The 15,206-nt window shown below is 40.0% G+C and overlaps 1 protein-coding gene across 15 annotated transcripts in view; it reads right to left on the bottom strand.

Annotated features, from left to right (window-relative positions):
• DLG2 (discs large MAGUK scaffold protein 2) overlaps window positions 1–15,206 on the bottom strand; it is a 963,673-nt gene that overhangs the window by 291,379 nt on the left and 657,088 nt on the right. For all 15 annotated transcript variants that reach the window (XM_056503649.1, XM_056503680.1, XM_056503673.1 and 12 more), the window contains one exon: window positions 3,659–3,828. In XM_056503649.1, the coding sequence (XP_056359624.1) occupies window positions 3,659–3,828 (170 nt within the window). The remainder of the gene's footprint in view (window positions 1–3,658; window positions 3,829–15,206) is intronic.

Genomic DNA, 15,206 nt, shown 5'->3' with positions numbered 1-15,206 from the left:
GGCCAAAAATTTTCTAGTATGGTAGAAATCCATTTTTCTGCTGATCATTTAAAAAATGAAATTTAAAAAAAAATCAAGTTTAACATCTATCACTTGTGCATCATCATACTACTCAGTGCTTCTGGGTTTAGTAAAAGTGTATTTGGAGTGTGATAGGACAGCATGAAAATCTTGAGGTCAGTGGAACTACTTGGGTTTAAAATCCTCCAGTCAAATGCAGTTAGATGGGATGGAGCCCTGGAACCCCTGAGCAGTGACTGAAGTTCACAATTCACTGCCCATACCCAGTTCTTTGCAGGGTTTTACAGGAAGGTAATTGCACAAGTTATATTACAAAGCCAGACAGCGCCATTAAATTGCTTTGTTTTGAATGCCTGCATTTTGCTCCCCAGGAATGAACACTGCAGCATGGCCAATCCATCCTCATTACTGCTAGTCTTGTTTCAATACACAGCAAGAGAAGTGTATTACTTAACGACAAGATTTTCAGCAGTGTCGAAATCCCAATGATTTAAATGCTGCAAGTACATCTTTCCTCTGTTACAGCTGTCAGCTGCCTATGTAGGGATGCTGGCTGCTAAAATCTGCAGTGCCCTGGGAGCCACTGAAACAAAACATCTACTGTTGGCCACTCACTCCTTTGCAAAGCCAGCAGTGAATTGTAAGCCTGACTGAAGAGACATGCAAGAGGCATACAAAAGATAATCTCCCAAGCACATGAAAGAGAGGAAGAGCCTGCAAGGATGACAGCAATTACCTTCAAGACACAGACTATGGCTACCTGCCACTACTTGCCATCAGGTGTGTCAGTGATGATCAGCTTTAAATGCCAACACAGCTGCAGCTCTCTTTGAACCCTTGATTTTCCTGTTACACAACTCATTTGTGTCTTTGTTTACCTTTTCTGCCCCCAAAAATAAAACTAAAGGGTTACAGGTTTAGCACATATGACACTAGGAGAGCCTACAGGAACAACTGCATGGGTATCTGCATTCAGAAAGGTCCTCCTGGCAGCACATGACCATGCCCTTCTCCCTGTCACACACCTAAAGCCATTGCCAGACAATGCTTATTTAATATCTGATGTTTAAAATACGTTCACCAAATTAATCAATGTCTTTTATATGGTGGTTGCTAGCTACAAAAATTAGCCTCCATTAAAAAATCCAACTAACCTCTATGGACTAGTAACTGTAAAAGTTCATCCTGAATACCTCAGATCAAATTAAAAGGACCTCTACATATAAAGCCTTGCCAATTTCCTTTACCAACTTCAAGTGCTGAAAGGTATAATCTACTACACATAGACAGGTAAGTTAGAGATCTCTGAATTAACCTGGTATTAGGGAAGCCAAGAGTTGCTTTCATGTGGCAAATTCTCAGGGCAGTAAAGAATAAACTCAGTAAATGCTGGGTTATATAGTGACAGAGACAGTCAGGAAAAAAATTGAGAAGATATTTGCTACTCCAAGTTTGGTATGGAATAATCTTCTTGTATCAAAAACAGATTTCTTTATTAATTTTGTGAGTAGGAAAGAAGGAATGGTGTGGAAGCTACCATGCTGATTTTCAGATCCTGCTCTGGACACCAAAACATCCCAATTTCACTCTGAGAAGTAAGAAGCACTGTTTATATAAATACTAAGTAGTTCTTATGTTGCATAGTAATGGTGTGAAAGACCAGTTCACAAATAAATCACCTGAAATGTGAGGAGATAAGCATCATAGAAGTGACTACAGCCAAGAGTCACTGGTTTCATTCTTAACTTCTGATAAGAGTTTGATGCCTCTCAATGGGCAATTTTTTCATACTATTAAAAATAGTATTGATAAGATTTTCATCCCAACTATAAATTATTTATTTTCCTAATTTTGCTTTTTTATCTGTAGAATACAGAAAGCCTAATAGAATATGCTTCCTTACTGCCTGAATTATGAAGGTAAAACGCCTGGCTTTTGCAGAAAACTAGCCCATCAACTTATTTTTCATCCAAGTTTCCAGCTAACTTGTTCCTATAAAAGTGAAAGTATAAAGAAATATATTCAACTTAACAATAAACTTCATTATTAAAAGCACTTATCTGTAGTAAACTTCATAAAATAATATAGATACAAAATCATATTTTCAGCTGTAAGCAGCAAAAGTTCTTTAGCTTGCCCTAAAAGTCACTTTTTTGGTATCCATTCTGTTTTATGAAAATAATTGTAAAAAGAAATAGTTTCAGGCATACACTCAAAACATGATGCAAACCCATTATTAGATAATGATTGCCTCTTTTGTCCATTTTCACAGTGTAGCAGAAATTTGGTCATGGTGAATAATTTTCACTGTTTCATCACAACCAGAAAGGACAAGTTAATTTTAGTTTCTTTAGCCTTAGGTCTCTCAAAATTACTATCACATCACACACTTAGTTTAATTCCAAATCTTTAAAAACACTGCCTGCACTATTACTGTGAATTCACATGCATATAAAATACCATTAGAAATGCTTTTCTATTAGAAAAATAATCCAGCATTGTAATTGACCACAAGAATCCAGGCTTTTGGGGATTTACCACCAGATTCATGTTTAAATATATCTTACTCTTCTCCAAAAGCAGAGCACAATGAATACACTGCAGTGTCAAAGAGTGCACTGTTTGCAGTGTTGCACTATCTTTGTTGAGTATTAGAGGTCAATCTCAACAATATGTCTCCATATATTAAATATAATCTATTACTGGTATTAAAAACCCCTATGGAGAAGCATACTATAATATTCACATGAGGGGACATGTAAGGGAGAACACAGAAAAAGATGCAGATTATTCACTATAGATAAAACAGGGAAAGTAATCTCATGTGCACTGCAAATATTAAGATACATGCAAAAGTCTTCATTTCATACATACACACACACATATATATATATATATCTATATACATAAGACCTGCTTATGAAATAACCATTATGGATCAAAAAAAAATTAACTGCCATTCATTCCATTCTGTTCACATATTCACATATTCACATGTAGCATGAAAATACATGTTTTCTTTGTCCAGAAATCGGGAATGAGAAAAATGCTTCTAAAAAGGAATTTGGCTTTTTGTTCTATAACCAGAAGGTTCTAATGGAAGAGATAAAGCTCATTTAGAATAGTGAAGGTTTTGTGCTAGATTTCCACATAATTTTCTTGAAGAATAAAATAAATTTCTTCTATGGATACGGGTAAGTTGATATTCTCATCTTCCTGTTCCAAAGATAACTAGAAAAAACCATAATGAAAGTAGAGAGGGTAAACTAGATAATCCAAAAGCCTTCTTAAAAGAGGAAGAATTCAGAAACTCCATATTCAACAGCACCTTAAATGTAAGTCAAAGGCCTGAGTAGAGGAACTTTAGAGATAGTATATGTGCTGCCACATATACTCTCTGTGTGTCTTTAGAAAGTAATGAATATCTCTATACCAAACAAAGCACACCACAACTCCTTGAACTCCTTTACATTTCAGGAAGAGAACCATGAATTCAAGTTCCACCAGCCTAAATGAACTACATTTCAGTATTTGACAGGTCAACCGGCTAGCAAATCAACAAGGCCAGATGCCATTTAAGCCACAAGAGAGGTTAAGCACCAAGTTTAAATAGATGTCCTTTAATTTCCTGACCTACCTTTCGGCCCTTTGAAGAGCTTGATCTCCACGACGGTCTCCAGTATAGGTCTCCTTCGCCGGACGTACAAGCGCACGATGGAGCCGGCCTCCTTCAGCGCCTCCACGGCTTTGCTGTGCGACACCTCCGACACGTCAACCTCGTTCACTCGCAAGATGCAGTCGTTGACCCTGCCAGGAAAACAAAGAACCACACTGCTTCAGCTCAGTGCCTCAGCTGCTGCTTTGGACCAAACACAGTTTTGTCAGCAGCGCTGTAAAATGAAGAATAGTTCACTGGGAATCACGGAATTACATGAGCTGGAAGGGACCATGAAGGATCATCAAGTCCAAATCTGCCAGATGACAGACTCAATGCAATATGCTTCACAAGCAATAAGACACAGCACTTAGTCCTTCCAAAACACATACCTGATTCAAACTGGAGTCTACCCAAACACTCATACCTACCATCTTCCTTAATAAATTTGGGTCACATGTACCTTAGTGATAGAAATCAGTAATAACTTGCTTTACAGACTTCATTAAAACGGTTTGGCTAAACAATATAATTGCTTTAAGACACTCATGCTCCATTCAATTACTATGAACCATAGTAAGGACAACTAGGGTTGCTCTTAAGGAAATCTCACATTGTGATAAAAGAGCTGTCATAATAAAAATTCTGTCCTACAAAAAAGCATACAATTTAAAAGAGAATGCTTGATGCTTGATGCATAAAGGATTTACTCAAGTAAAATTCTATGTTTCCCACACTGACTGTAGGCTACAAGATCTACTGTATGATAATCACATTTTCTTTATTAGAATACTAATAAAATTCCCTCTGTCTTACTTTGAGCATTTACTACAGTATCTGAGGACAAACATAATCACCCTCAATGTCCTCATTAGATGGAGCTGCATTCTTCTTATCTGACAGATTTGTCCTAGTTGGAAAGGGAATCTACAACTTAAGAGCAGTAAAATCCATCTCCAAAGCAGCAGGCTAATGACTTAACTACTGGGCCATCCTTTCTTTGCAAATGAGGACAATTGAAAAGAGAAAATTCCAAAGTACTAGATTAACTGAGACTCTATTGCTCTTGTGCAGTACATTTGTTGAGATATGTCTGTAAGTATTTTGGGTATAAAAGAAAAAGGCATATTGTAAATGAATGTGTCCTTCTGCATGTCTGAAAGGACAATCAGTGAAGCAAATATGGATTGCTAAAAATATTCTCATTTCTGGTATGTTTCTATACATAAAAATCAACCATCAAATGTTACTCTTTACAGCAAAAGAACACTTGATCTGGGTATTGATTAGGAGTCTTAGCACATGTAGGAAGAATGAAACTTTACCTAAGTTTATTAGAACTCTGAGAATTTAGGGTGGTTTTTGTCATGCTGTTGTGCTGCTGCTTTTGTTTAAAACAAACCCAAATCAAAACAAAAAGAACACAGTTATTTGAAACGGGTCAAACTTGGAAAAGAACATAAAGCTGGTGCTTCCCTTCTGATAAAAAGTACTATATCACAAAGTTTCCAGGTATCATTCAAAGGTTGGGTTTGGTGGTTTACTCCAATGCCAGAAGTTTTCATGGTCCGGATGGGGCTTTAAGCAACCTGGTCTTATGCAAAGTGTCACTGCCCAAGGCTGGTAATGATGGAACTAAAGGGTCTTTAAGGTCCCTTCCAACCCAAACCAAACCATGCTACTATGATTCTATGCCTTTCCACACCGGTAGGCTTTTTTCTCCCTTATAAGAAGGGAGAAACATACATTCCACCCATTTTATTTTGTGATTTCTTTTCCCATTTATTGGTGGATATGCACTATGCCTGTAAGTTAGTTACAGATGGTGACAGACCTGTGGCCAGGGGGAGATGTGCCTCATCATCCAAGATAACACAAGTCCAACAGAAGAGATCCTACTAGTTTCACCAATCCATACAGTAGTTGCTTTGTCATATAATCATAATCAGAGAAAGGTTTGGGTTGGGAGGGACCTCATACAGTTTTTTTGGGCTACCAGTGCACATTGCCAGGTCATGTTGAGCTTCTCATCCATTAGTATCTCCAATTTGCTCTCCTCAGGCCTGCTCTCAAATATTATGCATACACCTAAATCAATTCAGGTCTGCAGAATCCCCCACACAGGTAACAAATTAAAATTAGTTAGACAGCTCTTCATACAGCACACTGGCTCATCGAAGCTCTTTAACAGAATGAACATATTCTACCAAACTTTGCTAGTATAAATTCAATATGAAGGACGCTGGATAGTTAAATATAGAACACATGCAACAATTATGCCAAAAGGACAGAATAAATATCAGAGATACTTTATTATGGGGGAAGGTCAGGGTCTCAGAGGTTCACCAATTGTTATTGCTATCTTCAAAGCAGATAAGGACTTGAAGTAAGGAAAAAGCCCTTTTTAAGGGTTTAAGCTTCACTATATTCATCTGAGTTTGATTTTTACTTTCAAGAAACTGCAGGCATCCTTGAGAACCCGATAAACACTTCAGCCAACTTGTAAGTAAAGAAGACGAGTACAATCCTTAGGCACTTACTGGACATATAGTAGGTGACAACTGGTAATGACCATTCTGTTCCCTTGTTCTGTGCAATATGGTGCCCTGGAGAGAAACCCAAAGCAGTGCAGTGTGGCAGCTAAGAGCCCCAGAAGACCAAATGGTCCTGCCAATACACATTAGCTCACTTGCAGCTCCACAACAAAGCTAACTGGAACCAACTACAGACCCAGGAACAAGGGAGTAATCTGTACTCCGCAGACCAACATCATGACACTAAATCCTGTAGTAATCCACAGGTCTTAGTTATCATCCAGACAACTCCAGCTAAGTCGTATTAGTGGGACAACACTGCTTTTCAAAAGTAGAGTTACCATTGCAGAATGGCCAGCATTCATAGATTCTTTCTATCCAAAGAAATGTGTTTTTTTTTTTTAGTTGCCTCCTCAGAAAAACAAATTGATATGGACTTTATTTATTCTTCAGTCAGAGAACAGAAATCAAGGTAAAAATACTTATAATGGGAGAATGACTGCAAAACTATGGAATGTATCAGGTAGATATATACCTCCATATATCAGTATGGAGATATCAGGCTCTTAAGCTTTCTCTTTATCCTTTGCTTCTTTGTCTAACCTTTTCAGCTTAAGTTTCCCTACAAAACTGTTAATATTTTCTTTCTTCCAGAACTCACAAGAGTACAGCACCTTAAGCAAGAACAAAAGATTCTAGGTTGCAAGCTGAAAGGATCATTATCTTTTCTTCAAGAGCTCAGTAAATAATTCTAATTACATTATCTGACCCCAAGAGAATATGTCTAGTCCATTAGTTAGAGAAGGATGACTCTACCCTACTTTGGTTTTTTATTCCTTTTTTTTTTTTTTCTTTTTTTTTTATTCTGTACACACTCTTCCTAGTTCATAATAACTAGAATTTACAGCATGTGGGGTAAAAAATTTACATATTGATCCTGGCTCATGTAATTTCCTTCCAAGAGGAATTTTTTTTTAATTTCCACTAAGAAATCAGAATAAAGGGTATCACATTTACTAAAGCAGTCTTCAGATCTGAGTTTAAAATCACAGACTACAGAGCTAACACTAAACACCAATGACATGTATGCACCTTAGGGCACAGTTTCCTTATGTATAATGATACTCAGAGACATGATCCAATTTCTGTAGCGAATTCATGTACACTCTTAGACCCTTTCCTGACATTGTAAAGTAGTGTAAAACTACTTCTATATCTATTTCAAAAATAAAGAGATAAAACTTATCAGTGGAAGAAAATTCCTGTCTGTCTCTGGAAGCTGGAGGGGAACTAGCGCTTGTGAAAATGCCTGATGACGGTAACAGCCAATCCTAACTCCAAATTTGACACTTAGGTGGTTTCATAATGAAATTTCAAATATCTACTGAAAATACTACTTGATAAAACTTATGATGGGAGAAGGGGTTTGTAACTTACAAATGACACAGCAGAATTAGAAACAAATTTAATAATAACTTGAAATCCTAGGATTGATTTTGATTTAAAAATATGTGGAAATACTGATAAACCCAAGTGTATTTAACTAGAAGGCATTATCTGAAGTATTGAATCTAACTTATGCCTCTAATAAGAAGAGAATTATCTTTAGTTCTGAGGAAAATAAGTAAGGACTAAACTCACAATGCTACATTTATGAGAAAAAACCATCATCCTTCAAGCCTCTGAATCAATGGCATTAATCTACTGCAGTGAAATAAATCCAATAAAATATAAGCTTTTCTCCAATAATGCTGGCCTGGTGCCATCCCAGCTCTTCGTGTGCAACCTCCACCAGGTTTTCCTTTCATAGTCTACAAAGGTAGGATTAAAACCTCACCTGCATCCCGCTTCCTTTGTCTCCTGTTTACACTCTAAACAAGCTTTCCAGAGGAGAGTCTCCACCTTCTTGGCTCAGCTCAAACAGGGACTAGCCCTCACAGCAGCCCCCAGGCATACTCAGCATAAACATTGGATAACCAAACAGAGCAGTCTCTGGCCTTTCCTGGCTGCACTCGCCCTTGTGACAAGTCTTCAGAAGCGAGAGTTGAAAGGCAAACACCTCAACCCAGCACAAAGGCAGTGGGTGTGTGCAAAGACAGGAACTAAACTCCTGCACAGCATTTCCCTCAGCAGATTCACCTGGGCAGATGCTTTCCCCCCTTGCACTGGCAAACCAGTTTCAGTGTGCTGGCCCCAGGAGCCCAAAGGCTGGTGGATGGCTGAGCTAACAAGTCTTGTTGAAAAGCAGTGCTTGCTCAAGCCTAGTGCAGTGCTTCTGCAGCCTCACAACTCATATCAGCAACTGGAATGATTATCATCCCAGAGACTGAAATTAAAAAAAATAAACCTCTTATAAAATGTTCCTTATTTAAGCATGTGTACAATATAATGGACACTTGTAACAGTCCCATGGCACACCACCTTTGTTCAGCCCACAGCCTCCAAATCCCATAAGGTTTTGGAGGGGGACCTGAAATTGTACTGGTTATCCCCACACACTCCTTTGAATTTATCCCAGTATTTTGGGAGTAGAAAATAACCACTTATCCTTCCGAGTGAAAGTGATCTCTAGTGGATTCCTGCCTGAATGGCAGAAGGTGAAAGATGTGGAAGACCATCAGCAAAAGCCTGCCCATGAGGATCCAGCTCATTCCCTCTGGATCAGGGCAGTCCCATTCCTTTTCTCATTCCCATATCCAGGGACACACTAGCATAAGTCTTACTTCTTGTCCTCCCAAAGTTTTCATGAGAAAATAAGAAAGTATAAAGTAAATTCCTCTTTTGTACAGCAGGAGTCTAGGGATGGTTTTAGAGGTAAAAGTACCTGCTATAATGCAGTCAAGAATTTCAGACTACATCCAGGGAGGCTATAGGTCCTACCACCATGATCTGCAGGTGTCCCACCAGAGGACTTTGAGCTTTCTTTCACTTCCAGAACAGAGACCAGAGCTCAAATTGTCAGGGAATAAGCCAGATTCTGAATTTCAGAATATGTTATTGCCTGAAATTACTGTTTCCATACCCTGTTAGAGACACAACCTTGCTGAGATGTGAGACACAACCAGCACAGCCACAGAACTTTCATAAGACATTTACACTGCTTGTCCTTTGCTACTGCTTTAGTTACCCACATATTTTTTTTCAAACAGCCTCTTAATGAAACGCCAGCATATTAAAGGGTTTGCATAACAGTCACTGAATTTAAAACCCAAGTGACTGGCTACAACATCAGTAAAAATATTAGTAGAGCACTTCCTTATCATAAACAGCGTCTCTTTTTCCCTCTCCTGGTGTTTCATTTATGACTCTAAGTTCTATTTTTGAAGTTGTAAGTCAGAAACAGACTGCACTGTATAATTAGGAATGGAGAAGTCCTTGCAGCCTTTAGACTCTTAGAAGAAAATATATTTAGAAGCTTGAATATGTTCCTATTCACACAGTTTCAATAGAGGATGCATCAGCATTTCCTTTTTTTTAAATCTCTCTCTTTTTTTTTCCTAAAGGCCTTAAACTCAGCTGTAAGACTACACTCCAGACACAAAATTGGCTAAAAAAGCAGTTTATTTATTGTTCAAAGGACTTTGGATCCTTTCTGCATTCTACTTGGTTTCTGAGAACTTCCTGGACAAAGCTGGGACTCTCTCTGAGTTTACCCTTTCTGCCATCCTAAAGAGATTATTTTGTCCTTTTGGGTGGAATGTCTTTGGAATGCCTTTAACACAGGGTGTCTGTTTTTGGGAGTATATATATGTGTGTATATATATATATATACACACACACACACCTCTTGGCTGAATATACTCCCCAAACTAATATCTGGAATCTGACCCCAAAGACACATCATATTACATCAAAACTGGCACAGTGAAATCCCATGCACAGATATCCAAGCCAGCTCAGACACTGACAGAGTAGATCTAGAGTAGAAATCCAGCCAAATCAACATCTTCCACATATCTACAGCCAATTACCACAGGTAAATGGCAATATTAATGCAGCTCTGCAATGCTGAGCTCATTTAGCACTACCTTGAGCTCCTGCACATCCTGACATGCAGTGAATGATTTCAAGAGGGGACCATTAGTGGCTCCCAAAAGGAACAGAAATAGAAAAGAGAGCAGTCACAAACTTTTAGTGCACAACCCTGTGCAGAAGATGAAAACCTTGGCCCCTGATAGCAGGATTGCTGCAGGCACACACCAAGGCAGCAAGGCAAAACAGCCAGCAAGGAGAGCTGCACTGCAGCTGCCCTGCTGAACCTTCTGACCACATCCCTACCAAACACCAGTGGTTCACACAGAGATCCAGCCCTTGGCCTAAAGGAAACAGTGCTGCCCCTATGGCCACAATGATCCCACTATAGGGAAGCTCAGAGCTAAAATGTCTGGAATAATGTGTTTGCCCATCTAAAAGAAAAAAGCTACATGGACTGATAAATCTGACAGGACTTCATCTAGCCTGGGGTTTCTTTCCAATTGTGGCCTTTAGCAGATGGTAAAGGAAAAATATTAACACAATTTTTTACCCAGAATACATTTTCAGCTGCTGGACTTTCCTGAGCCAAAAATACATTTTTCTTTTTTCCATTTAATATCCCTGGATAATTTTTTAATACAAATGTAACCTTTTTCAGAACTCATATAAACTCAACATCTGCAGTGTTTTTTATCAATGAATCTCACAGCTTTTCCACCAGTTAAAAAAAATTCTCCTTGTGGTTATTTGAACCTGCTGTTTATTAGTTTCATTTGATGTCCCCAAATCTTTTTGTTAGGAGAGGAAACATAGGTTCCCTGGTCATCATATTCTCCTACATATGACACCTGATTTTCCATCCTAAAAGGCCTTGCTAGACAAGCTCTTCAAGCCAAAGGCATATAGCTGAACTACTGGTAACATTGATTTAATTTCAGAGGTGGAAACACCACCCCCATCTTTCCATATATCTGAATGCCTCTTGGCTGTAACACCTACAGATTTACAACTGAACTCTGAAATAAAATGGAAAGTTAAGGTCAATTTTTTTTAAGATCCTTTTTTCTTGACAAAAATGACACTGGTTTATGCTGAACAAATTTGCCAGCTATAAGCAAAAAAAAAAAAAATCTAATAAGCTCTGAATGAAAACAAAATTGAATAAACTAAAAGATTAGGCAGTCAGAGAAACAAAAATCAAAACAATCTGCTGTCTCCTATGTCATCTCAGAAAAACACTTTCACTACCTCTGTTTCCATCACTGAACCTGTTGCACTTTGTATTATGTAATGCTCTCCTTAAAATTGCAGCTTCAGTACCCCATTACTCATTCTCAATAGGGGAACATCCTCAAGAGCAGGATGGTAGAAACTCTGCCTGCTGCTTTGACTTGATGAAATCTTTACATGCATTACAGAAATTGACAACAGCACATAGTGACAGGCCAGGGGGTAATGGCTTTAAACTGAAAGAGGGTAGATTTAGATGAAATATTGAGAAGACCCTTTGGAGACACCCTTTACTGTAAGGGTGGTGAGCTGCAGGTTGCCCAGAGAAAATGTGGATGCCCCAACCCCTGGAAGAGTTCAAGGCCAGGTTGGATTGAGCTCTGAGCAACCTGGTCTAGTGAAAGTGTCCCTGCCCATGGCAGGGGGTTGGAACTAGAGGATCTTTGGACCTTCCAACCCAAACCATTCAATGATTCTATGTGATGAACTCTATCAACCATAGTCATGTATGCAGGTCCACGTAAGATTGCTGCTGAGCAGCCCTCAGGGCATCCAAAAAGACAAGCCTCTACCTGGTTTTCAAAACACCACACTCACTGCAAGGTTGCTCTGGCCTAAGCAACCTTTACTTGTCTTTGAGGAAGTGAAAGAACCTTGAGAGGAAAGAAAAAAATACATTGATTTCACAGCCCCTACAGTTTAGAAGTCTGACAACTCCTCTGGAAGCTGGAGCCTCACGCTCCCCAGAGAGAGGACAGTGAATGCAGGTTCCTCCAGAAGGTGGTTTTGCCACCACAGTTGTGAACAAAGGCAGCCCTGATTTGCTCTTTCCCTTTGGCATTTAAAAGCAATTTGGATCTAATTTTGTACCAAAAATATGTTTGCTCAGCTTCAGTATAATATTCTTACGTCTTCTTAGACCTGGAATTTTAAGATAGCAAAAATTATGCAGTGATGCAGCCCAACATTCCATTGAGAAATGATGGCAAGGGCAATGGAGACTTAAAAAATAATTTATTTAAATTATTACTAGCCAAAGAAAGAAACAGTGTAATTTAAATATGTTGACACATGCACTGGGAACATTTAAAAATGTACTGCTGCCAAATGCACCAATTTTTTTTTTTTTAATTACTGATTTAAGAAAAAAAACAAAAAAACCCCAAAAACCAGAAAACCAACCACTTGGTAAGGAGATTCAAGGCAATTTTTAGTTGCAGGAATGAATTTGTTACCTAAATGTCAAAACTAATACCATACAATGAGCATTCATATAATTTAAGAACCTTCAGCTTCAAATAATAATAATTCTTATAAAAATGATAATAATAATGATAGTGTCACATTATTGATTTCTAAATCAATATTAATTTTGAAATTTGGTACAATATTGACTCGGTATTATTTCAAATCTACTCATAGAGACAGAACGCAAGATGGTCAATAATATTCAGGTGCTAAAAATGTCAGTAAATTCTAAATCAGCTCCAAATGTAATTCTCTAAATCCTCACCTTTGGAAAAAGAAAACCAACCCATGCAGATAAAATTTCTCATATATCACTTGAAGGCTGAGCAAACAACAGCACTAAAAAGAAGTGCCATTCTTTCTGTGTCTGATAAAAGCCAGAGAGGTTTAAAATGTTTCATGGACAAGCCCCAAGCAGTGCAAGGAGAGAAGCAAAAGCCCGCTCAGTCTGATGCCTCCTAGAAGAGCTGCATCTCCTTATGAACACTTTGAGCATGGGAGTAGTTATTAACTAATAGCAGCTCATCTCACAGGGTGTAGCTCCATGGGCTTGAGGGAGGAGCAGCTGACACCCATTCAATTTGCACACAGACTCAAGCATAAACGTACAGAACAAAAGTCAAGTTTAAGTATATCAACAATAGGAGGACCTCTTCTTCCATATTTTATTTTCCTTTATCACAAATATCCTGAAAGCAGAATGATATCCTGACAGTGTATAATAATTTTGGAGGTACAGATGTTCTAAATAATTTATAATGAAATTATTTTCTGTGCCATCAAGCTCTCAGTTATTGCTTGGCCAGAATAACTCAACGCAAATTAACTCTCTTGCTAGGTAAGCCACACCTGTGGTAATTTTGTACAGAGTTTATGATCTTACACTTCCCGCATTATTCATTTTAAAATGTTCTCTGCATAATTAGTATCTTCTTCAAACAGAGTTTGGGACTGCAATACACAAACATACGTCAAGGTAAAGCTGCTGTGTTGGAAATCAACCAGACACACAAGTATAAAAGACAAATCAAAACAATTGTCCAAACATAGAAGACCATTCTGCAGAACCAATTCCCACCTCAACTGAGGTTGGAATTTGCAAAAGATTTGCAGCAGTGCAGCACAGATAAGGGCGCAAGGCAACTCAGGGCAGCAGCTCCACCAGGTAACGCCTGCAGACACTGCCCAAATGCCCAGCCAGACACTGCCCAAATGCCCAGCAACCACTGCCCAAATGCCCAGCCAGACACTGCCCAAATGCCCAGCAGACACTGCCCAAATGCCCAGGAACCACGGCCCAAATGCCCAGCAACCACTGCCCAAATGCCCAGCAGACACTGCCCAAATGCCCAGCAACCACTGCCCAAATGCCCAGCCAGACACTGTCCAGCCAGCAGCCCCGGCCAGCCCAAAGTTTTGTTTAAATGTCTCTGCTCCATGGTGAGCTCATGGCAGCAAGGGGATGGCTGAGGAAGCAGACAGGGAAGCATGGGCAGGAGAGGGCAGGAAGGGGAAGGCATGCAAAGGGTGGGCAGGATGCTAGGATTGGTGGGGGCTCCACAAGCATTCTCTTAAATAGGCTCAAACTTGCATCAAATTTTCTTTATTATCCTCTTGCAAGATCTATAGGAACTAATCTTTACCTTTTCTATCCGCCCCCCATCCAATATATTTTCCCACCCTGCATTTCTTCTCCATCTATATTTCTCATCCAGCTCACTGTTGGTATCCTTCGCTCTTACCACATTTTTCCATTCCTCTGTCCGTTCTCTAACTCCCAGGTTATCCTCAGTCTCTCTGTGTCTCGTCTCCTGCCACTGCCATGAACGATGCTCTCCTTCAGAAACTACTCCTGCTAGCACCCGAGTGCTGGAACTCCCAGTACATCCAGCCCCTGCTGCTGGCTCGGCTCGATCCGGGTGCCTCTGGCAGCCTCTAATGGAGGCCAAAGGGAAAATTGCTGCTCACAGGACAAGGAGTCACATGTGCCGTCAACAGCCGAGGCCGGAGTGGAACGGTGGAGAGGCGAAGGATGAGCAGAAGGAGGTGTAGGTAGCTGTGGGGTGTTGTGAGAGGAAGGTGTTGGGATAAAGGAAAGGGAAAGAAAACAAATCTCTGTAAAGCCTGGGATGATTGAGGGCATCAGGAAGCAGCCAAACTCCTCCCAGCTGCAGGGCTGCTTGGCAGGTACTGCACAGTGCCGCGGGCCAGGCGCTGTAGGTGTGGTAGGGGCAGGACAGCTCCGGCTCCCAGCCCTGACTTACCCTCGCAGCCCTTCGGTCCGGCTGTCCCCAGTGCCACAGGGCTGCCAGGCAATGCCAGGGAATGCCAGGCCCAGAGCCAGGAATGGCAGCAGCCTGGCACAGGCTGTGCCACGTCCAGCCAGCTGACTTGGGACCGAGGTGTGCTGTGCCTGCTGAAGGCACTGACTGCTCAGCTGTTCCTCAACCCAAGTTAAAATCCTCCCAGCTGACACCAGCAGTGTCTGCAGCGCGTTCAGGTTTGTGCAGGAAAACCAGTTACAACAGATAACCCAGCAGGCA

Source organism: Oenanthe melanoleuca, chromosome 1 (assembly GCF_029582105.1).
Source record: "Oenanthe melanoleuca isolate GR-GAL-2019-014 chromosome 1, OMel1.0, whole genome shotgun sequence".
NCBI lineage: Eukaryota > Metazoa > Chordata > Aves > Passeriformes > Muscicapidae > Oenanthe > Oenanthe melanoleuca.
This window is presented reverse-complemented; position numbering and strand designations above follow the sequence as displayed.